The sequence below is a fragment of the Sinocyclocheilus grahami genome, unplaced genomic scaffold (genome assembly GCF_001515645.1).
Source record: "Sinocyclocheilus grahami isolate Dianchi unplaced genomic scaffold, SAMN03320097.WGS_v1.1 scaffold820.1, whole genome shotgun sequence".
NCBI classification, from domain to species: Eukaryota; Metazoa; Chordata; class Actinopteri; order Cypriniformes; family Cyprinidae; genus Sinocyclocheilus; species Sinocyclocheilus grahami.
The window spans coordinates 169,032-193,264 of record NW_015505999.1 but is presented as its reverse complement, the minus strand read 5'-3'; the positions used below and the strand labels follow the sequence as shown (position 1 = coordinate 193,264).

Below are 24,233 nucleotides of genomic sequence, written 5' to 3'. Positions count from 1 at the left end.
AACACATGTTATTTAACATCTAAACTATGATTTACTCAATCATAAATGCGCAAATACATGTGCATAAATATAATAATATAATTTGCGTCGGAAGTGACGTCCAGTTCCGTAGTCGTCTGTGTTGTTATGTGCGCTCAGACGGAAAGCGCCGAAGAGGGGTGCGCGGTAACCGCTTTTTAATTGAGTCAGAAATAAAGTTATTCACCAGACATTGTTTATTAAATAAAACACTCAAGTTAATAGGGAAACATGATACTGGATTGTGTGAGGTTTGCCAGGAAGAAGAGTCAGTGGAGCATGTGGTCTTGAGGTGCAGCAGGTATGAGGTTCAGAGAGAGTTGATGAGGAATAAGTTGAGAGAGATAGAGGTTCAGGACATGACATTAAAAGAGCTGTTGAGCACACAACACAGGGCACAGACTAGAATTCTTATGGATTTCTTAAGGGACACAGGGGTTTTTAATAGAGTACGAAGAGTTATAGGAGTATTGAGGAAGGTTAAAATCATTATTATTATTATATAGTAGAATGAGGATGAAGTGTGTGGGTTTGTATGCTTGGGGGAGCAGGAGGGAATTTGGGTGTATTAGTCTGTGAACCTGTTGTCTGATCCACACTCCGGAGCAGATGGTGGCGGTAATGCACCAATTACGCTGGATGCCAACCGCCGTTAAACATTAAGAAGAAGAAGAAGTTATTCACCAGCAAATATCATGTATGATCAAGACGAAGGTATGTGTGGGGAAATATAAGCTTCATTTGTGTTTCTTTATTGTTTTATTACAGTGAAATGTGTAGTTGATTTAGTTTCAAGCGTTAACACAACGTAACTGGCTAAAGCTAGCTTTGTCGTAAAATGGACAAGTTAAGCAAAACTAACTAACTTTTAATATTATAAGTCTAGGTTGTATATCTAGTACAAGCATTTAATGTGTGGTTTCCATTTTAGACTGATTGAGAGAAAGAATGAGGCACTGAATTTGTAAGCATGATTTGTCAGCTACTGTGTTACACTCTTTGCATTAGATCAACTATTTGTGTTATTAAATGACTTTAAGTTCTGTAATTATTGTAGATATCCAGTATGATGAAGATGATGATGAAATCACCCCTGATTTGTGGCAGGAGGCCTGTTGGATTGTTATCAGGTAATTGTGTAAAAAAAAATAATAATAATTGTCATTGCATTTGTGCAGGAATTTGTGTAACTTTAATTACAGTTGTTAATTATATATGTGTATATATATATATATAATCTTTAAGAGGAATCTTAAACTTTTTTGACACTGCTTTGCTTGTTTCTTGTCATGCTTCTCTTTCCAGCTCATACTTTGACGAAAAGGGTTTGGTGCGACAGCAGCTGGACTCATTCGATGAGTTCATCCAGATGTCTGTGCAGAGGATTGTGGAGGATGCTCCACCCATTGACCTGCAGGCTGAGGCCCAGCACACATCTGGAGAGGTGGAGGAACCGGTCAGTGGCTGGATTCAGTGCCCTTCTATCATATGTGGTTATGGTCCTTTCAAAAATAGATTGACTTTGTCATTTTATTTTATTTTTCTGCAGCCTCGGTACCTCCTGAAGTTTGAGCAAATCTACCTGTCCAAACCTACTCACTGGGAAAGAGATGGCGCTCCCTCGCCTATGATGCCAAGCCAGACTCCGAAATCTCACGTGAGTGATGCCCATCAGTGTTCGAGGGGAGTTTAACCCGGTCACGTGAAATAATAAAAAATATGAATTTTTAAAAATGGAGCAGTTTATTGAACCTTTAGACAAAAAAAAAAGCTTTTTTTTTAGTATCATATTTCAGCCCATCATATTTATGGCTCATAGAGTATTATATAGGAGAAATAGTCCCCCCCCCCCTAATATTTAACCATTGACTAGTCATTCAGCATTACAGTATAATTGAGAGCTATCAATTGTAACATTTATTAGCCTTTAAAAAATTACTTCTAATTTAAGTAAACTTAAAACAATCTTCATATAAACCCATTATAATAAATGTCCTTCAGCAAGTAGGAAATATACAGAAATTGAATAAAGTTATCACTAAATTCTAAATTAAATATAGATGAATCCTTAAAGCTACAAAAGTTATTGATTTCCTTTTTTTTTTTGTTCTTTTGTTCTTTGATTAACAGCCATCACAGCAGCTGGGTTATTTTGGCTGCTTTAAGAGCTGCCGCTGCTGAACATGACGCGGCTCTGATACACATCGTATTTTCTCACAACTCTACCGTTTCTGAATACACTTCAGGTCTTAAAGTCTCTACTAATGAGCTGAAGAGTTGAACTGGGTGTGTTAGATGAGAGACAGTGCTGTGCTGCTCCTGGACAGTTTTGAAAACCACTGCATTTCAGAGACATGTTCTTAAATCTGACTCGTGTATATAACAAATGCTTACATGCATGCACAGTTTTAAGGGAGCTTTTTTTTTGTTAACAATGACTTAACTGAAGACATAACTACGACATTGCATGCTCGTTTCTTTTGTGCTTTAATATGAAATGATATAGGCTACAGTGCACATCGCCACATTTGCACGTGCTACAAGCACAGTAAAACGGCTGACAGGACAGGAAAATTCATTTTTACTGACATATGGCCTGACAACATCGCATCTGACCGAAGTTCACTGTTGTTCTACTGAAGCTCCCTCGTCACCTGTACATTTTCTGTGCTTGTTTGACTAGCACCTGGTGCTGAGGTGAAGTTGGAGTGCGTGTCTGAAAATTTCTGCGTCTAAATAAATGCAATTCTTGTCAAGAAAAAAGAGGCAGAAGCAGCAATTGTGAGTGGGGTGGCCAACCCTAGCTCCGCCCCTGCGTTAATTGCATTATGTATTTTTAACGCGTCAAACTGAAAAAAATGATCACATGCGTTAATCACAAAATGTGTTAATTTTTACAGCACTAATTTAAGTGCTTAGTTTTATGATCAAAGCTCTGTGGTTTTTATTTTGGGGGATAAAACATATTATGTAAAGTTGTACAAATAAACATTACTTAAAAGCCTGATGTGTCATGTTTGATTTTTGATAATCCCATTTTAACATAATTTTTCTAAAAAGGATGTATGTATAATAAAGTAATCCTAAATTAATTTAGTCTAGAATGTATTCATCGTAAAATATTACTAATAAAAGTTATTCTTACGTTTATTATTAAAATCAGTATTCAGCAGTAGATTTCAGTTTTTGGAATTATACTAAAAGGCCTTTTACTTGCTAAAAAAGTATACACTGTCAAACAGACGACAGACTTTAGAGCAAAGTTTTGATCATGTTGATAATTTAGAGATGTTAAAAATGTGCTTAGTCTTTCAAAGGTTAAAGAGGTATTAAAGCATAATGAAGTTACATGGTGTTGTGTGAACTTTAAAGGACTTTTAAAGTTCACACAACACCATGTAACTTCAGTTTGGCAAATTTGACAGAGGCAGGCTGAGCTTTTATTACATGTTGTATCTGAATGCACGTTGTGACTTGCAGGTATTCTGCCCCTCTGTATGTGGACATCACAAAGACCATCATAAAGGATGGGGAAGAGCAACAGCAGACACAGCATCAGAAAACCTTCATTGGCAAAATTCCCATCATGCTCCGTTCCACGTACTGTCTCCTGAGCGGCCTGACGGATCGTGATCTTTGTGAGTTGAACGAGTGCCCACTGGACCCTGGAGGCTACTTCATCATCAATGGTTCAGAGAAGGTCAGTTTTGTTTCAAAACACAGAATTACAGACATAACCAGAATTATTTTGTTAGTGAAATCATATCATTTGTTGTCGTTTTGCATCATTTGTTTCAAAAGTCTGATTTAGGTTAAATGTGTTCTGTCATTTCTCCAGGTCCTGATTGCTCAAGAGAAGATGGCCACTAACACAGTATATGTGTTTGCCAAGAAAGACTCCAAGTATGCTTACACAGGAGAGTGCAGGTCGTGTCTGGAGAACTCCTCCAGACCCACCAGTACCATCTGGGTCAGCATGATGGCCCGTGGAGGGCAGGTCAGTATCAAGTATTCTGCTTGCAGATTGAGCAAAGTTGTATGGTTTTTGGATTCATTAACCCTTTGTGCACTTCCTACGCAAATATTTCTTCTGTGTCCAGGGAGTAAAGAAAAGTGCCATCGGCCAGAGGATTGTTTCCACTCTGTCGTATATCCGGCAGGAAGTACCCATCATCATTGTATTCCGTGCTTTGGGATTTGTGTCAGATAGAGACATCCTGGAACACATCATCTATGACTTTGACGATCCTGAGATGATGGAAATGGTATGTCCCCTTTTGTGAAAAATTAAGCAATCCTTTGATTAGTAGAGATTTATTTGAGAAGTACCAATAAATTAGTGATTCAGCTCAAGACTAATAACGACATACTCGTATCCCCCCCCGCCCGCCCAGGTGAAGCCATCTTTGGACGAGGCCTTTGTGATTCAGGAAGAGAATGTGGCTCTGAACTTCATTGGCTCCAGAGGGGCCAAACCTGGTGTCACTAAAGAAAGAAGAATCAAATATGCTAAAGAGGTTTTGCAGAAGGAGGTGCTGCCACATGTTGGTGTATCAGATTTCTGCGAAACCAAGAAAGCATATTTTCTAGGGTAAAATAGCATTATGATTTTATCGCGTTGGCTGTAGCTTACACTACCATAAAAAAGTTTTTGGTCTGTAAGATTTTGATCAAAAATACAATAACATTTTTTATTTTGAAGTATTATTACAATTTGTTTTAATATTTTAAAAAGTAATTTATTCCTGTGATGGCAAAGCTGAATTTTCAGCAGCCATTACTCTAGTCTTTGTCACATGATCCTGCATGTTCATTCTAATATCTAATATAATTTGTGGAAGCAAGGATAAAAAAATTTTCAGGATTCTTTGACTGGAAGTTTAAATTTCATTATTTTAAATAGAATATAGAATATTTTTCAGATCATGTAAAAGTCTTAACTGTCACTTTGATCAGTTTAGTCTGTCTTGCTAAATAGAAGTTTACATTTATTAAAAAAAATTATTGACCTCATACCTTTGAACAGTAGTGTGTATATATAAACACATTTGTTTATTATAAAAAAAAAAATGACTTAAAGATTTTTATATTTGTGTAATATAAATACAATCTGATTGCTTTCTCTTTTTAGTTATATGGTTCACAGACTGCTGTTGGCCGCTCTGGGCAGACGAGAGCTGGATGACAGAGATCACTATGGCAACAAGAGACTTGATCTCGCTGGACCCCTGCTTGCTTTCCTTTTCAGAGGATCTGCAAGGAGGAATGGCAGAGGATCCCCAAATCCAGGTGTGAAAAACTTGTTGCATCTTTCCCAAAAAGACTCATGGCTGTATTAGATCAAAAGGGTGCTTCTACTAAATACTGAGCAAAGGGTCTGAATACTTAGGACCATCTGATATTTCAGTTTTTCTTTTTTAATAACTCTGCAAAAATGTCAACAATTCTGTGTTTTTCTGTCAATATGGGGTGCTGTGTGTACATTGAGGAAAAAAATTAACTTAAATGATTTTAGCAAATGGCTGCAATATAACAAAGAGTGAAAAATTTAAGGGGGTCTGAATACTTTCCGTACCCACTGTACATTAAATAATGCTTGTGGAAGTTTCCAGATGAAAATTACCTCCAGAGTTGAAATCTTTGTTTATCTGTTTTTCCCAGAATGTTCAAGAACCTACTAAAGGAGATCAGAATTTATGCACAGAAGATTATTGACCGGGGGAAGGACTTTAATCTCGAGCTGGCCATTAAGACTCGCATCATTTCTGATGGACTTAAGTACTCTCTGGCCACGGGTAACTGGGGGGATGTGAAGAAAGCCCATCAGGCCAGAGCTGGAGTATCTCAGGTGAGCTCAAATATGCTTTATTTTCCATTTACAAACGTTTCTTCCATTGCTCTACCATTTTTGCTAACTGTTCACTCACGTATCTTCATTGTCTTTTTTATATACAAAGGTGTTGAACAGGTTGACCTTCGCTTCCACTCTTTCCCACCTGCGCCGTGTAAACTCGCCTATAGGACGAGATGGCAAGCTGGCCAAACCCAGGCAGCTTCATAACACATTGTGGGGTATGGTGTGCCCTGCTGAGACCCCAGAGGTAGTACCCTTTAAAACTAGTATGCATGTGACCTTCAACCCCAACTCAAGTTTTCAATGTAGGGGAATTATTTTGTTGCAGGGCCATGCTGTAGGTTTGGTGAAGAATCTAGCGCTCATGGCCTACATTTCTGTGGGATCTCAGCCATCCCCCATCCTGGAGTTCTTGGAAGAGTGGAGCATGGAGAACCTGGAGGAAATCTCACCCGCTGCCATTGCAGAGTGAGTGTCATCCTGTTCTATGGGGGCAGCAGCATTCCGCTGAAATCAACAAGCTTCACAAGCTTTTTGATTTCACAGTTCTATTCATAGTTTTTTTTTTTTATTGGCTTTCTTTGTTTATAAATTCATAGTCAATAGTCAAAAAAGATTTTTTACTGAATCATACAATATAATTGTTTCTTCCTTCAGTGCAACTAAGATTTTTGTGAATGGTTGCTGGGTGGGTATTCATAAAGACCCCGAGCAGCTGATGAACACACTGCGGAAACTGAGGAGACAGATGGACATCATCGTGTCTGAGGTGTGACAACACTTGAGCACCACTCCAGTTTAACGTTTTATTCAGTATACAGCACCTAACTGTGATCTTGTTTTCATCGTGGTCCAGGTGTCAATGATCCGAGATATTCGTGAGAGGGAGATCAGGATCTACACAGATGCTGGCAGGATCTGCCGTCCACTGCTTATTGTAGAAAAACAGAAACTTCTTCTGAAGAGACGACATATTGACCAGCTCAAAGAGAGAGAGTACAACAATTACAGGTACATACATTTGGGAAGAATACCTGGTTTCAGAATCCGACTGTTCCTCAATAATAGAGTATCTGTCTGTTGTGTAGTTGGCAGGACCTGGTAGCCAGTGGTGTGGTTGAATATATTGACACACTAGAGGAGGAGACTGTGATGTTGGCCATGACCCCTGATGACCTTCAGGAGAAGGGCGTGGCTTATTGCTCCACCTATACACATTGTGAGATTCACCCGTCCATGATTTTGGGTGTCTGTGCATCTATTATTCCCTTCCCTGATCACAACCAGGTACCGCCCCACATATTACCTCTATGATACCTGTATGATATTGTGGATTTATTAAAGGGGTCATGAACTTTTTTTTTAGTACTGTTTTCTAAGCTCCACATATAATGTTATCAAGATTTTTACATCAAAAAAACGTCAGAATTTTGAAGTAATAGGCTATTTTCTGTCCTGTTTTGACCCCCCTCATCTAAACGCTCTGTTTGAATAGGCGTGGCGGATTGTAGACTCAAGGACGTAAATGCCCACTGCTATGATTGGCTAACAGTTGTGTATGTTTGACACCCTACGTACTTCTAGACGGATGCTGCTGTTATTTTAGTTAAAAACGCATAAATACTCGGTGCATATCAACGATCTGTACTAACAGACAAAGCAATAGTGACCACGTAATAAAAACAGTTACTCACACTTGTGTGGAGCAACATTACTGTCGGATCCAATATAGTCGCACAGCATCGTCTTTTAGTTTCAATCTTTCTGAAAATCCTGCGTCGAATTGTGCTTTGTTTGTATATGGATCTGTGGTGAAATTAAGTGAACTGATGCGATCTGGAATAAAGTTAATCCACTCTTTACTAGTGTTAGGATCAGAAGGAAGGCGATGCAAAAGATCAAGTGTTTTTTGATTGATCATTTCATGACCCCTTTAACATTTTAGAGGATTTTAACATCTGCAAACCCAAATATGATATCTAATTGGAATATTCTCTAGTATAACCATTTGTAGCTGAAGAACTTGCATAATATAGCATCTAAATGATACAGTCTCCTGTCTACAGTCTCCCAGAAACGCGTACCAGTCTGCTATGGGTAAACAAGCCATGGGAGTTTACATCACCAACTTCCATGTGCGTATGGATACCCTGGCACATGTGCTCTACTACCCCCAGAAACCCCTAGTCACAACTCGTTCCATGGAGTACCTGCGCTTTAGAGAGCTGCCGGCACGTAATCTATTTCTTATGTTGAACAGTAGTACTGCAACTTTATACTCTGCCGTTCAAAGGTTTGGGCTCAGTGAGATTTTTTTTAAATGAAGTTAATACTTTACTTCAGCAAGGATTCATTAAATTGATCAATAGTGCTAGTAAAGACATTTATAATTTTACAAAATGTATTTTAAATAAATGCTGTTCTGTTCATCAAAGAATCTTGAAAAAGTGTCACAGTTTCCACAATGTTAAGCACAACTGTTTTCAACACTGATGATAATAAGAAATGTTTCTTGATCATTGCATCATATTAAAATGATTTCTCAAGGTTCATGTGACACTGAAGAGTAATGGCTGCTGAAAATTCAGTTTTGCCATTCTACCATAAATTGCTTTAAAATGTAATACAATTTAAAACACTTATTTTAAATTGTATTGTAATATTTCATAATACTACTGTTTACTATATTTTTGATCAAATAAATACAGCCTTGGGCACATAAAAAAAAAAAAAATCTCACCAAACTGTAAATGATTCAGACATCATTCAAAACAAAATGAGGAAAAATTCGTAATTCCAAAAATATATATTTTTCTTAAAAGGTATCAATTCTATTGTGGCTATTGCATCATATACTGGATACAACCAGGAAGATTCTGTCATCATGAACCGTTCGGCTGTGGATCGTGGATTCTTCAGGTATTGGATTCTAGGTTTTTTTAGCTGGGGAAATTGTAATGTGAAACATAACTTAAAATTCTCCTTTTTCACAAAGTTCCTGTTGTGATTAAAATGTGTGTCATCTCAGGTCTGTGTTCTACCGCTCATACAAGGAACAGGAATCCAAGAAAGGCTTTGACCAGGAAGAGATCTTTGAGAAACCCACCCGAGAGACCTGTCAAGGTGCAATTCTAGTGTTTTTACTCTTCTTTTCATCCTTACTAGCCTCAAGCAGCATGTTTGCAGCATCATATAATTATTCTGTTCTGACTACTGCATGAAGCAAAAAAATCAAGTCAGAAAATATTTGTTAAATATTTGTCTACATGTGTGGACCAGTGAGTTTTTAGTTTGAATATTCTTGTTGACATTCGCTGTAAACCTTAAGATAAACCCTGAGATGGGGTGCATTGCTTGATGTTTTATCACATCACGTTTAGCTAGAACATGGTGAGGCATTCTGCATAAGGTGCATTATCATTTCTTTTTCTTTTTCTCTAAAGGTATGCGACATGCGATCTATGACAAGTTGGATGATGATGGTTTGATTGCTCCTGGTGTACGTGTGTCTGGCGAGGATGTTATCATTGGCAAAACCGTAACGCTTCCAGAGAATGACGATGAACTGGAAAGCACCAACCGTCGCTACACTAAGAGAGACTGCAGCACATTCCTGCGCACCAGCGAAACCGGAATTGTTGACCAAGTCATGGTCACGCTAAACCAAGAGGGCTACAAGTTCTGCAAAATTAGGGTGTGCATTGAGATTTATTTTGCCATTCTTTAAACACCGTTTGTGCCAAATGCATGAATGTAAATTTAGCATTTTACAAACTTTGTGCAGGTCCGTTCAGTTCGTATACCACAAATTGGAGACAAGTTTGCCAGTCGTCACGGTCAGAAGGGTACCTGCGGTATCCAGTACAGACAAGAGGTAAATGTGCACTATCATAGAGAAGTTTAAAGGCCGATACGATTATTTTATGTTTTTGAAAGAAGTCTCTTATGCTCACCAAGGCTGCATTTATTTGGGGAAAAATAGTTAAACAAGAATTGTGAAATAATATATTAGTTTAAAATAGCTGTTTTCTGTTTTTGTAAATTATTTTTGTAAATTATTTCTGTGATGACAAAGCTGAATTTTCATCAGTGTCACATGATCCTTCAGAAATCATTCTAATATGCTGATTTGCTGCTTAAAAAAACATTTCTTATCAGCGTTGAACACGCTTGTGCTAATTAATATTTTTGTGAAAACCAAATTTTTGTTGCAGGCTTCTTTGATGAATAAAGTTCAGAAGAACAGCATTTATTTTTAAATAAACTGTCACCTTTTAATCAATGTAATGAGTCTTTGTTGAATAGAAGTATTATTTTAACAGAAAAAAAAAAAAAAACCTTTACTGAACTTCTGAACGGAAGTGTATAATGGAGGATGTAATGTTGTAGTGCTCATTTTTTATGTCAGTGTGACTAAATGTGTATGCCAGCTTTGTTTAGACTAGCCTGTAGTTGAAGGTCTGTTCACAGGATGTGGCTCTTAAACAGTTCCTGATAGCAGAGAGACTCACAGCTGAAGGCCTTGTAAACAGTCACCCGAAAACCCAAATGCAGCTGAGGTGCGCGTCTGACCTGCGCTGTGAATTTCTTTCATTAGGACATGCCGTTCACATGTGAAGGAATCACTCCAGATATCATCATCAACCCTCACGCCATCCCCTCCAGAATGACAGTCGGCCATTTGATCGAGTGCCTGCAGGGGAAGGTACTTTGGTTCTCTTCTCCTAATCCTGCATATCGGGCTTGACTTTCAACTCGTTGTCTACATTAGCGACAGATGTTTATTCTGGGAACATGTGTTTGCACACGTGCACCACAAAGATTCTCCAGCGAAGTCATGTTGACATGTTTGGTACTTCCGTTCAGGTGTCTGCTAACAAAGGGGAGATCGGTGATGCCACGCCATTCAACGATGCTGTGAATGTACAAAAGGTCTCCAACCTGCTGTCAGAATACGGTTACCATCTGAGAGGCAATGAGGTGAAGAGCTTCTACCTGCCAGTGTGGCAGCACTATTAAAGGGATAGTCCACCCAAAAATGAAAATTGTTCTAATTTATGCATCCTGAAGTTGTTCCAAATTAGTTGACCTATTACTTATTAGGTCTTTCTTCCGAGGAACATAAAAGAAGATATTTTGAAGAATGTTGATAACCAAACAGCTTTGGTTCCCATTGACTTCTGTTGGACAAAAATTCAGTGGATGTCAATGGGAGCTGAAACAGTTTGGTAATCAAAAATATTCTAAATATTTTCTTTTGTGTTCCGCAGAAGAAGGTCATACAGGTTTGGAACGCTGTGAAGATGAGTAAATAACCATTTAAATTTTTGAGTGGACTGTCCCTTTAAGAATGCATTAAATATGTTGAAACATGTTTCTAATGATAGTGTTTTTTGCAGGTTCTGTATAATGGCTTCACTATATGAAGCAAGCAAGCTCACCTCTCAGATCTTCATCGGACCCACATACTACCAGCGTCTGAAGCACATGGTGGATGATAAGATCCACTCCAGAGCCCGTGGTCCAGTCCAGATCCTCAACAGACAGCCCATGGAGGGTAGATCACGGTGAGACATCATGATCATACTTGCAATTTTTCCATGCATAATTTATAAAATCACCTATCAGATCTTATGTTTTTTTTTTTTTCTTCTTCAGTGATGGTGGGCTGCGTTTTGGAGAGATGGAACGTGACTGTCAGATCGCTCACGGTGCCGCTCCGTTCCTAAAAGAGAGACTTTTCGAGGCCTCTGACCCATACCAGGTCCACGTCTGCAATCTATGCGGCCTCATGGCCATAGCAAACACCCGCACGCACACTTATGAGTGCAGGGGCTGCCGCAACAAGACACAGGTGAGCAAGCACTGATATCCTGTCTGACTGAGTCAGGTGGACATGAAACTTCACGCTGTATGCTATTGATCTTATTATGATCAATTCATCCAGTGCATGGATGCAATACAGGATAAGGAGCAAGCAATGAGCTATTACCTGAGCACATTATAGAACTTGTTTTGGATTATTTAAGATGTTAACACAGGCTCTTTCGTGACTCTTTCCATCCTCTGCTTTGCTCTTTCAGATCTCTCTGGTGAGGATGCCGTACGCCTGTAAGCTGTTATTCCAGGAGCTGATGTCTATGAGCATTGCCCCACGGATGATGACCAGCTAAACAAAACACAGATGAATGACGGAAAACAGGATATACAGAATAATGGAAAAAATCATAGGGAAAATTATTTTGAATGGATCCCAACAGCACTTCCTGTGGAAACTGCTGGGCTTGTGAACTTCTACATTTTTTGTTGTTGTTGTTTATCATGTTATTGTTCTGAAACAGATGTTTTGGCTGTTCAACTTAGAATAAAATAAAGCTTTTAAAAAAATAAAAATAAAAAGTTGTGATCATGAAGACATGATTGCTTAGTTTTTCCACACAGACAACACACTGTATGCCTCTTCAAGTACATCTTTATTCATTAGTGTTATACAAATATCAAAACATATAAACAGATGCATTAGATGCTCAGACTTTTATAGGACAACACTTAATTCTACTGTAATTTAGGAACCACTGTAAACTATTAATTCTTAACGTCCTCTGAACTACAGTATTTGTGACTTGTTTAGCGAAATTGTCATGGCATTAACTAAAAGAAAATAATTTTTTTGTTGGCTTTCCCATGAAAATATTCTCTTTATTTAGCTCAGAGATGTTCAAACCAGGGCCTGCAGGCCAAAGTTGCTCTCGAATAGGTAAAAAATAAAAAACATACCATTGATGTATATCTTAATTAGTAATTTTTTTATTATTTTTTAAAAAAATCAGATTTTTTTTCCCCCCTTTAAAATTGTAATAAAACCTAGTTGGATATAATGCAACATTTACTTACGGCCCATGGTTCTCAATTAAGTATGATTTTTGGCCCATTATAGTAAAACATTTGAGAAACCCTGATTTAGATGAAGTAGTCTTAAAGCTTTTTGTTTTGACTGAACCTGGGAGGAACAGCTAAAAGTCTAAAAACACAAATTGTGCACAAATAGTTGACGCTCAAAATATCTGTTTTTCAGCACCATAAACATCCACCATAAGAAAAAAAACAACAAAAGGGATGAGTACAATTTGTATCATCAAAAACATCTTGAAAAATGAAGTGAAGCGAAACATGCATATGATGAGTGGAGACGAGATATTTGAGTGCCTTCATATGCATGTGAGTGTGAATATGAAGTGTGCACGCCTGAATGTTTGTGTTCTTGTGTACAAGTGCGTGTATCTCTTTAAAAAAATCAATCTGAAGGTCATCCCTGTTGGCGCTTTACAGTATCGAAGTTATGTGGGCAGACACATTGTAGAGTGAGATAAAGTGTATATTTGGATTTTTGTGAGTGTCTCTGAACACAGGGATTAAAGTTCTCCTTCGCTACGACGGATTTCCGTTAATTGCAGCGAGTCTACGATGGATTTTCATCAATTGGAAAAAATGAGGGGAAAAGAAACATTTAGTGCTTTAATCATAAAATTAGAGGGTACAGGTTCCCCTCAAAATTTAGACGGAGTCATGCCCTGTTAATATGGGGTTTTCATTGAATTCTTAAACATTTATGTTTGATCTCCACCTTGTATGTATATAGAAGTATTTTGATATAAGCTATATTAAAGAAGTCTCTTTTTTCACATAAAGCAAGTTTTCTCCATAGAGCAACTTCTACAGAATAAAGTGCCCATGTGGGAGCCGCTGTTCGTGGTTCAGGTGGTGTGAGAGAGCAGTGATTGTGCTAAATGCTTGTCTTCAGTGCACAGGTGTAGTGTTTCAACATCTCAGTCAGAGGCCACGTCCTCTTACAGCTCAGCATCCTTCCCTGCATACAAACAGACAAGAGGCAAAAAGGAATATTGTGTTATACAGCCAAACAAAGGTAGGTATTTGGCATTAGATAAATAACACCTAAAAACTAAAATTCTGCTCCAAAATCATCATAAAAGTAGTTCATATAACTTGTGTGCTATATTCCAAATCATATGTGAGGAACAAATGGAGATTTAAAGGGATAGTTCACCCAATAATTAATATTCTGTCATCATTTACTCACCCTCAAGTTGTTGAGTGCAAAAGAAGATATTTTGAATAATGTTGGTAAGCAAACAGTTGATGGTAGCCATTCACTTCCATAGCATTTTTATTTATTTATTTTTTCATGGAAGTCAATGGCTACCGTCAACTGTTTGATGGAAGATAGATTTCTGTTGAAAGATACAGGTTTGGAACAACTTAAGCCTGAGTGAATGATGACAGAATTGTTATTTTTGGGTAAACGATCCCTTTAAACAGTGTCAATTTTGTATTATTTATATATTAAAGTATTTATTCATATTTTGAATTAGCTATGATTTTTAAAATATTTTCAGTTTTCATATTAGTTTTAGTCGTTTTTATGTGCTTTTATCATTTTTATTATTATTATTTAATATTTCTGTTTAGATTTTTTCAGTTCCTAAAAGAACTGACATTTTCTTTTTTTCTTGCGTTTTCTTTTAGTTTGTCATTGCTTTACTTAAACTTATTTTACTTCAGTTAGTTCCCAAAGAAATTGTTTTTTATTTTTAAAAAATTGCTTCTACTTAGCCTTTCCTGTCCCTAAAAGAACTGACATTTTTAAAATCTTTTTCAGTACTAGTTTTTGCATCTTATTACATCTTCACCTTGTTTTATTTCAGTTAGTTCCCAAGGAATATAAGTTCCCTTATATTTTATTTTTTATCATATATATCATATATTTTATTTATTATAATTGTATTTTTATTATATTTTAAATTTCATTTTAGTTTTAGTTAACAGTAACACTGGACTTAAATCATTTTACACTTTAAAGCTTTAAATGTTATTTGCTTCTCCATTCAGATTAAAAGGCAGATGTGACATTTGTGCAGCAATCAAATCCATGCTGATTGTATGACTTCAGTCATATGGTACTTTTTTGATGCTTTTTGTAATTTTGGAAGCACTGTCATCACAGAATGATTCCAATGTATGGAAAACAGCAGCTTGGACATTCTGCTCTACACAGAAAAAAAGAAAGTCATATGGGTTAGGAACAACACAATGGTGAGTAAATGACAATTAGCTAGCAAGCTTTTTCAGAAATCATTCAATCTCATCTAAGCTGGAATTTTCGAGCATGCCTTAGTGAAGCAAAATTTTGATGATGGACTGAAACCAGGGTATGTTCCTCATAAAGTTGTTTTATGGGCTGAACATGCAACAGTAGAAACTCTTGTCACTGCAAAAATCTTGCTCACAGGGAACTGGCAGGTGATGATGGCCAAGAAAACAGCTTGGCATGATGGGACACGTTCTATACAGCCATGTGATGCACACATTAAGTTTCTACTACTAATGCAGGTCTTTTATGTATCCTGAAGCATGAAGTAGGTGCAAATGGACTGATTTATTGTACATCAGTCAACCACGGTTCAACTGCTCTCACTCACCCTTCTTGGAAGGAATGTCATTGATGGAATCCACCACGTGAATGGAGCCCACAGCCGATGCTTCGCCCTGGATGTTGCTAGCGTGACACTCGTAGGAGCAGTCCTCATCCTTGGTAAGTGGAGATATCTACAACAGATGGCCATCAACCTTAGTTTTCACTCAATCTGTTCTCAATGTCTTGATAGGTGCAGAGAATTCCAAACTAATGTAACCTGAGATAAGCCTAGAGCGCCTTCAGAGCTGCGCTGTCAACAAAACAATGTTGTAACGGTTTTGTTGCGCAATAAATAACACACACTTGCAGCAGAAACTTGTAGTAGTTATGTGCGGAGAGATGCATAATCGAAAGAGTTTATATTTAGTTAAAACACACTTACTAGCACCCAGCCAGTAACCTCATGCTTTTCCGGGCCTCCGCGGGTCTGGACGGCCAGGTTGTCTTTGTCTCCAGGGAGTGGAGGAGTCTTTTCTTTGCTATTAGATACCTATGAGAATCACAATACTCATAAAGATCTTTTACTTTTACACTGCATGGGTTCATTCAAAACAAATTTCAACATATAAATCCCTAGCACATGATTTTGCAGCACATTAAAGCTTGTTTGTTCTGTGGTGACTTTGGTTGTGCGTGATTAAGTTTCACCAGACTCTACTGAAAGAACTGTTTCATTCGCACAGATTATCAAAGATATTTTTTGAGCTTTTCTCTAAACTATAACCACATGTGGAACCAGACAAAATAGATCTTAAACTAGTAAATAATGTATTGCATTGTATTGTGTAGTTTGATAAACAACAGCCATCTGAAGTCCTTTGAGTTTATGAGCATTTATGGAAATGCTAAATGCTAAACTAAAAATTGTCTGTAAACACGGGGTTAATATGTCCATGTTGATTTTTCACAGGTATTTCCCTGTATTCTGATACGCATTGCATTTATTCTGTGTTTTAGGGTTAAAAGAACTGTCCATAAAATGTCCTGGTTTTGTTTTTCTATGTATTTTTCCATATAGTGTGAGGTGAACGGTGAGGTAAACATAAGCATATTACTGAAGTTACAGTAAGGCTATAGAAATGCTTATATTTTGCATTTTTCTAAGCAAATACACATTTTCCTTGAATATTATATTATCTGCATATCAATTTGAGAAACACTTAATGTCTGATGAAGGCTTTGAATTTGGCAGAACCTTATTGTTTTTAAATAAAAGTTACATTTATGTTTGTAGAGTGAGTGTTGCATTTTTTTCTAGAGTTGAGTATCAATTTGAGAGAAACATTTTTATTTGAATCAATTATAATAAATTATATGAACAATATATATATATTTTTATTTATTTATTAATTATATTTATAATTGTTCTTATTTTCATTGTTGTCGCTGTTGCTATTATTATTATTTAATGTAATGGCAGTATTAACTTATAAGCGAAAGAAATTAAAGATTATGCAAATTTCTCTAACTTTTCAAAATACTCCCCTCACTCTTTCTTCCAGACTTTGCTTTTTATTGCTTAAACTTTTGAATCTCCTTCTCTGATCTCAAGAGACGTTTTAAGTAGTTATTGAGTGACTCTGCGTCTGCATCGCTGTAATAAAAATATCCCAGGGCCCCTCAATCTGAAGCAAGGGTGAAATTCTGCATCCAGGACATAATCTAGTTTCCACCATTTATGAAGCATGACTAACCTGATTAGCAGAAACTGCATAAGAAAATACAACCCATATTACCTCATGTTTAAAGTCTTAAACTAATTTACAGACACAAAAATGAGTTAGAGCACAAACATAGTTTTAAAGACTAATATTTCCCAGGGTTTCAGATTTCCTGAGAGAGGTTAATAAGGAGGTTTTGTTTTTGATCATGGGAAATCACCATTAGTCATTTGTCTATCCGGTCATACGCTGTGGCATTTCATATTAGTGACCTACTCTAAAACCAGTACAAAGCAGTGCCCAGTCCCATGGAATTCTTCGATTCTATCTTTAAGGAGAAAGCATATCTCCTTTAGTTCTAGAAAGTCCTTGTTTGTGGTGCTATTGTTTCTGTGCTGTTATTCATAGCAGTGGACATCCTTTGACATAGCTGGAGCTGTACTGTACGCACAAGCACATCCTTCCCTCTTTTCCATATGGGTTTTGTGTCTGTGCTTTAGGATCTGATACATGAAAAATGTATCAGCTCAAACGTTAACTACTTGCAAAAGCAATATCGATAGAGTAACTGAAATCTGTTCTTTACCTTTCTCCAGGTGAGCACAGGTGTGGGTATCCCGGTGGCTTCACAACTTAGGAAGACCTGTGAGCCAGTCACGTTCCAGACCTCTCCTGGAGCTGTTACAATAACTGGTGCTGTTCAGGACACAAAAGAAACAAAATGATTTAGAAGATGCATTCTAGTTGCATATTATAATATAAGCATGCCATGCTGATGTTATCAGCATGTGGGTTTCCCTCGTGCCTGGTTGAGTAAGGAATTCTGGGACAGAGTTTGCACACTGCACTGATGGGCAGATTGTAATACAGAGAACAGCTGCTTCATTGCTTCTAGTGTTAAGTGTGTAGTCACATAAAGGAATAGTTCAATCAAAATTGAAAAGGTTATTTCCAAAAATGACACGAGGGTCCGCGTGACTTTTTCTTCTATTAAACACATACAATTATGAATTATTAATTAATTCAATGTCCTAGCAGTTTTCTATAAAATTAAGGTGAATGGTGACTGGCTTCAAAAAAGATATATCGTCATCGTCTGCATCTCGTAACACAATGGAAACGGCACCATGGGGGCCTCTATACATTTGCTGAGTTACAGCGCCTGCTGTGACTGTACAGTCCAATTCTTGATGAGCATGCTTTATTGCAATTGCTGCAAGTAAAGATCATGCCGGTCTGTGTAGATGTTCGGTCTGCTCTCTGCCGTCTCCGTTCTCTTTTCTCTTCCCACTGTGGTGCTCTCTCCTCCTCTCGCTAACTTCGATGCCTGATTGAATGGCACGCCTCCATCTGTTACGACCTACAGCTACTTTTTCTAGGTTGTCTGTATTGATGCTACTTGCTTTCAGGTCTTGTTTGCATACACCTTTGTAGCGAAGTACAGGCCTTCCTGCCGGCCTGGAGCCAGTGACATGTTCACCGTATAGCAGATCTCTGGGGATTCGGCCAGCATACATGTGGCTGACATGACAGAGCCAGCGCAGATGCCTCTGGGTGAGCAGGGCAAACATACTAGGTAATTTATTAGAGATGAGGTCCTACCAGGAAATGCCCAGAATCCTTCTTAGACTGCGAAGATGGAAGGCATTGAGTCTGCGTTCTTGGTGGGAATATACAGTCCATGCTTCGCTGCTATAAAGCAGCGTATTCAGTACGCAGGCTTGATACACCTTAATTTTGGTGTGGATTGTCAGCATGGAGTTATCCCAGACCCACTTTGCCAGGTGGGCCATTGCTGCTGTTGCCTTTCCAATCCTTGCGTTCAGGCAGACATGGTTTTATGTTTACGTGGCGCGATGCAATGCGTAAAAAGACAGTATAAGTCATTATAATCCGTAATTATGTCTCCACTGGATGTAACAAATGCCTCGTTTGTAATGGGTTTTATTGGTTTTGTCTCATCGCTCCAGCCGGACAGAGCATCACAGTATGGTAAGGGGCGTAACATTTCCATCACAAGCTTGAGGTTTTCGGCCAATCACAACGCACTGGATAGCTGGCCAATCAGAGCACACCTCGCTTTTCAGACCGATGAGCTTTATAAAAATTGACACGTTTCAGAAAGGCGGGGCATAGAGGAGAAACAATAATGTACAGTATGTGGAAAATAATGTGTTTTTTGAACCTTAAACCACAGTCTGTTCTGTTCTCGTGCTCCATTTAGGCGTGCTGCATTCTGATTGGTTCGGATAGCATACTGCAGGAGGTCAGGGCACGGAAATCCGTGCTATAAAGTGATTTAGAAATCGTGCAAACTCAAATCGCGATTTTATGATGATTTCGATTAATCACACAGCCCTAGAATAGGCCCAGCCTGTATCTGGAGAAATTATATTTTTATGAATTTTAGGTATTTTAGATTATATTTATGTATATTTATATGTATGTTTGATACACCAGAACATCAAGCTACATGTTTTAGAACAGGGGTTCTCAACCAATAGGAGCCTCTGCAAACATAAGGGAGATATAAGTCTTAGGATTGTGGAATAAATCTTCCGTTTGAACAGTGTTTCTTTTGACTGTCTTTGTGATTTAATATTGCAACAGGTGGTTTCTTCTTTTTGCTATCCTGGGTTAATCTAAATTTTGTCAGGATTAAACCTGACTGGTGTCCGAACATTTTCTTTAATAGAGCTTATCTATGCTAGGGTGGCCACCACCGTTACAACTGTACAGTCCAATTCTTGAAGAGCAATTGGTGAGTCAAAGTGTCAATGAGTGACAGTCATTGCAATTGCTGCAAGTAAAGATCATGCTGTGTAGATGTTCGGTCTGCTCTCTTCCGTCTCCATTCTCTTTTGTCTTCCCACTGGTGCTCTCTCCTCCTCTCGTTAACTTTGATGCCTGATTGAATGGCACGCCTCCATCTGTTACGACCTACAGCTACTTTTTCTAGGTTGTCTGTATTGATGCTACTTGCTTTCAGGTCTTGTTTGCATACACCTTTGTAGCGAAGTACAGGCCTTCCTGCCGGCCTGGAGCCAGTGACATGTTCACCGTATAGCAGATCTCTGGGGATTCGGCCAGCATACATGTGGCTGACATGACAGAGCCAGAGCAGATGCCTCTGGGTGAGCAGGGCAAACATACTAGGTAATTTATTAGAGATGAGGTCCTACCAGGAAATGCCCAGAATCCTTCTTAGACTGCGAAGATGGAAGGCATTGAGTCTGCGTTCTTGGTGGGAATATACAGTCCATGCTTCGCTGCTATAAAGCAGCGTATTCAGTACGCAGGCTTGATACACCTTAATTTTGGTGTGGATTGTCAGCATGGAGTTATCCCAGACCCACTTTGCCAGGTGGGCCATTGCTGCTGTTGCCTTTCCAATCCTTGCGTTCAGCTCAACATCAAGGGAAAGATTATTGGAGATGGCAGAGCCAAGATAGATATAATTCTCTACCACCTCAATGGTATGATCCTAAATAAAAATACTAGGGGCACAGCTGACATCTTGTCCCATTATGTTGGTTTTGAGAGGGTTGATAACCAGTCCAAAATCTCTGCTAGCATGTGAAAAGCAATTGATCAGACTTTGTAACTCCTTTGTACCATGAGGTTTAACAGATTACTATCACTTCTGGTGTGAATGTATATGCCCTCGTCTGACTGGTTGAAGGCACAATATAACACCAGAGAGCAGAATATACCAAAGAGTGTTGGTGCTAGAACACATCCTTGTTTGACACCACTTCGAATTGGGAAGGGGTCAGAATATGAGCCATCATATTGGACAGTACCCTGCATCTCTTCATGACAGGATACAATCATCCTCAGGAGCTTGAGTGGGCACCCAATCCTCTGAAGTACTGCAAAAAGGCCATGCCTGCTAACCGAATCAAAAGCCTTTGTCAAATCAATGAAGGCAATGTAGAGTGGTCTCCTCTGCTCACGGCACTTCTCCTGCAGTTGCCTTAATGAGAAGATCATATAAAAAAAAACATACTGTGCTTCAGGATACACACATTCTGCAAGTGATTGCAACCTGTTGTGAACTACCCAGGCAAAGTCCTTCCCAACAGTACTCTGAAGGGATATCCCCCAATAGTTATTGCAATCCCGATAATTCTCTGGCCATCTTTTCAACTGCTCCCCACGATTGGTTATGATGTCGCCCGAAATGGACTTTAGGGGTGATACCTTAATGATGCTTGGACAGAAAGCCTTCTTCATTCCCTCATACATTGAGTGGATGCTGCCACAGTCAGCAGAGTTGAATGCTCTCGCAGATATTCAGCCAGAAATCATTGGCACATTTACGAGCTATTCGTTTGGTGTCATTTCTAGCCTTCCTAAATGCTGTAAGAGCTTTCACTGAAGCCTCTTTCTTATAATAAAGCAACACTGCTCGTTTTGCTCTGATAGCCAGCTTGAGAACAGTAACTCCCACCTGGAACCAGTCTTGGCTCTTTCTTTCCCTTTCCAAAGATGTCCAAGGTGGACACGTAGATGACTTCACGAATATGCTTCCACCTTAAGGGCTTCTTCAATAGCATTGACAAATTCCTCACAATGAGCTGGAACTGATGTCACAGCTGTATTGATACGCGGGCGTCCTCTCTGCTTTGAGCTGTAGCATATAAAAGATATAAAAGCATCATAAATGCACCTTAAAAATAGTCCATACAATGTGTGTGGTATATTCAAAGTTGCATTGAATGGTAAACTTTGAGGATTAGATAAAAAATTCACTCAACTATTACAACCGAGTTGTTAAACTCAAAAATCGATTTAGTCCAAAGGGATCATTAAGAGACAATTTAGTCGTGATAATGAGAAAACTTTCGCTATGTCGACATCACAAGAAAATATGTAGTCGGTTTAAAAAAAACATTTTAATGTCGCGATCACAAGATAATTAAGCTGTGATAATGTGAAAACTTTTGTTATGTCGAGATCACAAGATAATTAAGTCGTGATAACCAGAAAACTTTCACTATGTCGAGATCACAAGGTAATTAAGTCGTGATAACGAGCTAAGTCGACATCACACATAAATGAGTCGTGTTAATGAGAAATGTTTTATGTCGAGATCACGAGTTAAGTCTTGGTAACAAGAAAACAACTTTTGTCATGTCAAGATCACAAGATAATTAAGTCGCAATAACAAGAAAACTTTTGTTATGTCGAGATCACAAGATAATTAAGCCGTAATAACAAGAAAACTTTTGTTATGTCACGATCACAAGATAATTAAGTCGTGATAACAAGAAAACTGTTACAGTTTACCTGAATTCACCCCTATATTGTTGAAGCCCACATACACTGAAGTTACTTTAGTAAAGATAACAAAAGGTAGTAAAGGTAACAAAATATGTTTCAACCTGTGAACTGTTGAGGAGTATTTCAACTCTGACTCCTGCTGAGTTCTGTCATTTTGCAGAAGCCAGAGGTCAGAGAAAGCTCTACTGGAGAGGCATACAGATTCCTCTGGCTCTTTTAATCCCATGCCAAAATGCTGTTGTAATGAATTATACACAGGTTCACTGATTCATGCGGTCTGACTTTGCTTTAAAACAACAGTCTGTCTGTGTGTTTTGCTAAATGAGACATTGCTATTTGATCAGGCCTGATCTCCCTTTTCAGAATTGAAAATCCACCGGAGAGGCTGGAATTTCAGATATGTCTATTCAGGAATAGCGGAACGTTACCACCCTGTATGAAAACAACGGCCTCTGGCCTGTTCCGTTGTTGCCTTGACACATTGTCAATGTATCTGTGTGTGAACAATTCATTTGTCCCAGGGACAAAGTACAGGACGGGTCAGTGTATGAGCGCTCTGGGAGAAAAGAAACCCAAACACAAGCACATGACAGCTGAATCATGTAAGTGATTGCATGACGTAGGGCATTAACAAGCAAAAAATGATCGAAAGTAGAAAAGTAGTTGTTGACACAGCTGTGCATACAAGTCAGCATTTCATTTCTTTGCACATACACTCTGATCCTAATGAAATTCTACATTGGATGAAATAAAAAAAACTGACCTTTAAATGGCTTAGGAATAGCCTACTTCAAAACATGAAATGTTCTTGCAACATAAACAGTCAATCTAAATTAAAACAGTGAGCCATTATAAATATTAAAATGGCAGGCACATGATGTTTTGCACCTGGTTTGGGGATCTTTAGGTACAGAACTAAAATTATTTTTTAAATTTGTCAAAGATGAAGCTACATATTGTACTTACAATATTAATACATTGGCCCCAAACTTAAATAACACTCAAAAATGTCTGAATTCCATTGCATTATATAAATACAAAATACCTACAATTGAATGCCTAGTGACAGGTTCCATTGTGACAATTTACCCTTTAGTATGCTAGCTACTTTTATTCACCGGAATATTACACACACACACACACACACACACCTATGCATGTGTGTGTGTAATATTCTGTTTAATATATACATTAAACGTTCATTACATATTGTAGCCTACATGCACTATTAATAATCATTATTTAATCTAAATAGCTTACTTATTAATGAAAGTTAAGTGTTGACTGCTAAATACAGAGAGGTTCTTACTGTGTTGAGGCATCTCACCTTGAGCGCATTTGCCCTTGTTCCGAATCTTGATCTCAGGTTTTTTCTCCTTCACTGCCTTCACACTTGCTTCTTTCAGCTCACAGCCGCTTTTATAGTTCACGCCGTCAGTGCCGCACACGGGATAGTTGCTCTTGCACACGCAGACCCCTGATTTACTCTTTTCGTTTTTGTCGCTCTTGACGCACTCGAGTCCGGACGCACAGCGCTTGGCTGAGGCTCTGCGTCCGCCGCACGGCTCTCCCACCCCAGACGCGCAGAGCTCGCAGCAGCCGCACGCGTCTAGCAGCGTCCCGGAGGAGCAGCCCTCGGCCGGCAGCGGCGCGCATTTACTCGGGTCGCAGGTACCGCAGCTGCGGGGCAGCCGGTCCGCTGACACCACAGCGAACAGAGTTAATAGTAGAAAGCAGATCATAGTGAGGTGTTTAGGGTCTCAGGCTGGTTCAGAGTCTGCTGCTCCTTTCTGCTTTGGGATGGAGATACTAGACCCCGCCCAGCAGGACTATAAACATACAATAGCACAAGTAAACATATTCTCCGTTTTTGGCATAGTTCTTTTTTTGTTGGCATAATTTATGGATACCATGGAAAGTA

The 24,233-nt window shown here is 38.5% G+C and overlaps 2 protein-coding genes across 2 annotated transcripts; one reads left to right on the top strand and one right to left on the bottom strand.

The window, feature by feature from the left end:
• The first annotated feature begins 577 nt into the window (after positions 1–577).
• LOC107562371 (DNA-directed RNA polymerase II subunit RPB2-like) lies at positions 578–12,688 on the top strand. The gene is given in 27 exon segments (XM_016246995.1): positions 578–732; positions 1,076–1,148; positions 1,324–1,474; positions 1,568–1,653; positions 1,655–1,675; positions 3,499–3,718; positions 3,857–4,015; positions 4,119–4,283; positions 4,413–4,609; positions 5,150–5,269; positions 5,680–5,866; positions 5,976–6,119; positions 6,201–6,340; positions 6,530–6,641; positions 6,729–6,883; positions 6,961–7,159; positions 7,939–8,107; positions 8,695–8,791; positions 8,901–8,995; positions 9,316–9,566; positions 9,657–9,746; positions 10,470–10,577; positions 10,739–10,852; positions 11,272–11,298; positions 11,300–11,439; positions 11,531–11,726; positions 11,956–12,688. Coding segments are annotated over 27 exon segments (3,525 nt in total). The 5' UTR covers positions 578–713; the 3' UTR covers positions 12,046–12,688.
• Positions 12,689–12,716: 28 nt separating this feature from the next.
• Positions 12,717–24,105, bottom strand: LOC107562369 (insulin-like growth factor-binding protein 7). The gene is made up of 5 exons (XM_016246994.1): positions 23,640–24,105; positions 17,613–17,722; positions 15,748–15,855; positions 15,370–15,496; positions 12,717–13,739 (listed from the first exon to the last, which is right to left on the bottom strand). Exons 1-5 carry the CDS (start codon positions 24,052–24,054, stop codon positions 13,720–13,722), a joined length of 780 nt encoding a protein of 259 aa, XP_016102480.1. The 5' UTR covers positions 24,055–24,105; the 3' UTR covers positions 12,717–13,719.
• Between the last annotated feature and the right edge of the window lie 128 nt (positions 24,106–24,233).

Coding starts and splice junctions, on each gene's coding strand:
- LOC107562369 (XM_016246994.1), bottom strand. CDS start 24,054: ATGATCTGCTTTCTACTATTAACTCTGTTCGCTGTGGTGTCAGCGGAC. Junction 15,497..15,747: donor AGGTTACTGGCTGGGTGCTA/GTAAGTGTGTTT, acceptor CATCTGTTGTAG/ATATCTCCACTTACCAAGGA. Junction 13,740..15,369: donor TGACATTCCTTCCAAGAAGG/GTGAGTGAGAGC, acceptor GTTTGTATGCAG/GGAAGGATGCTGAGCTGTAA.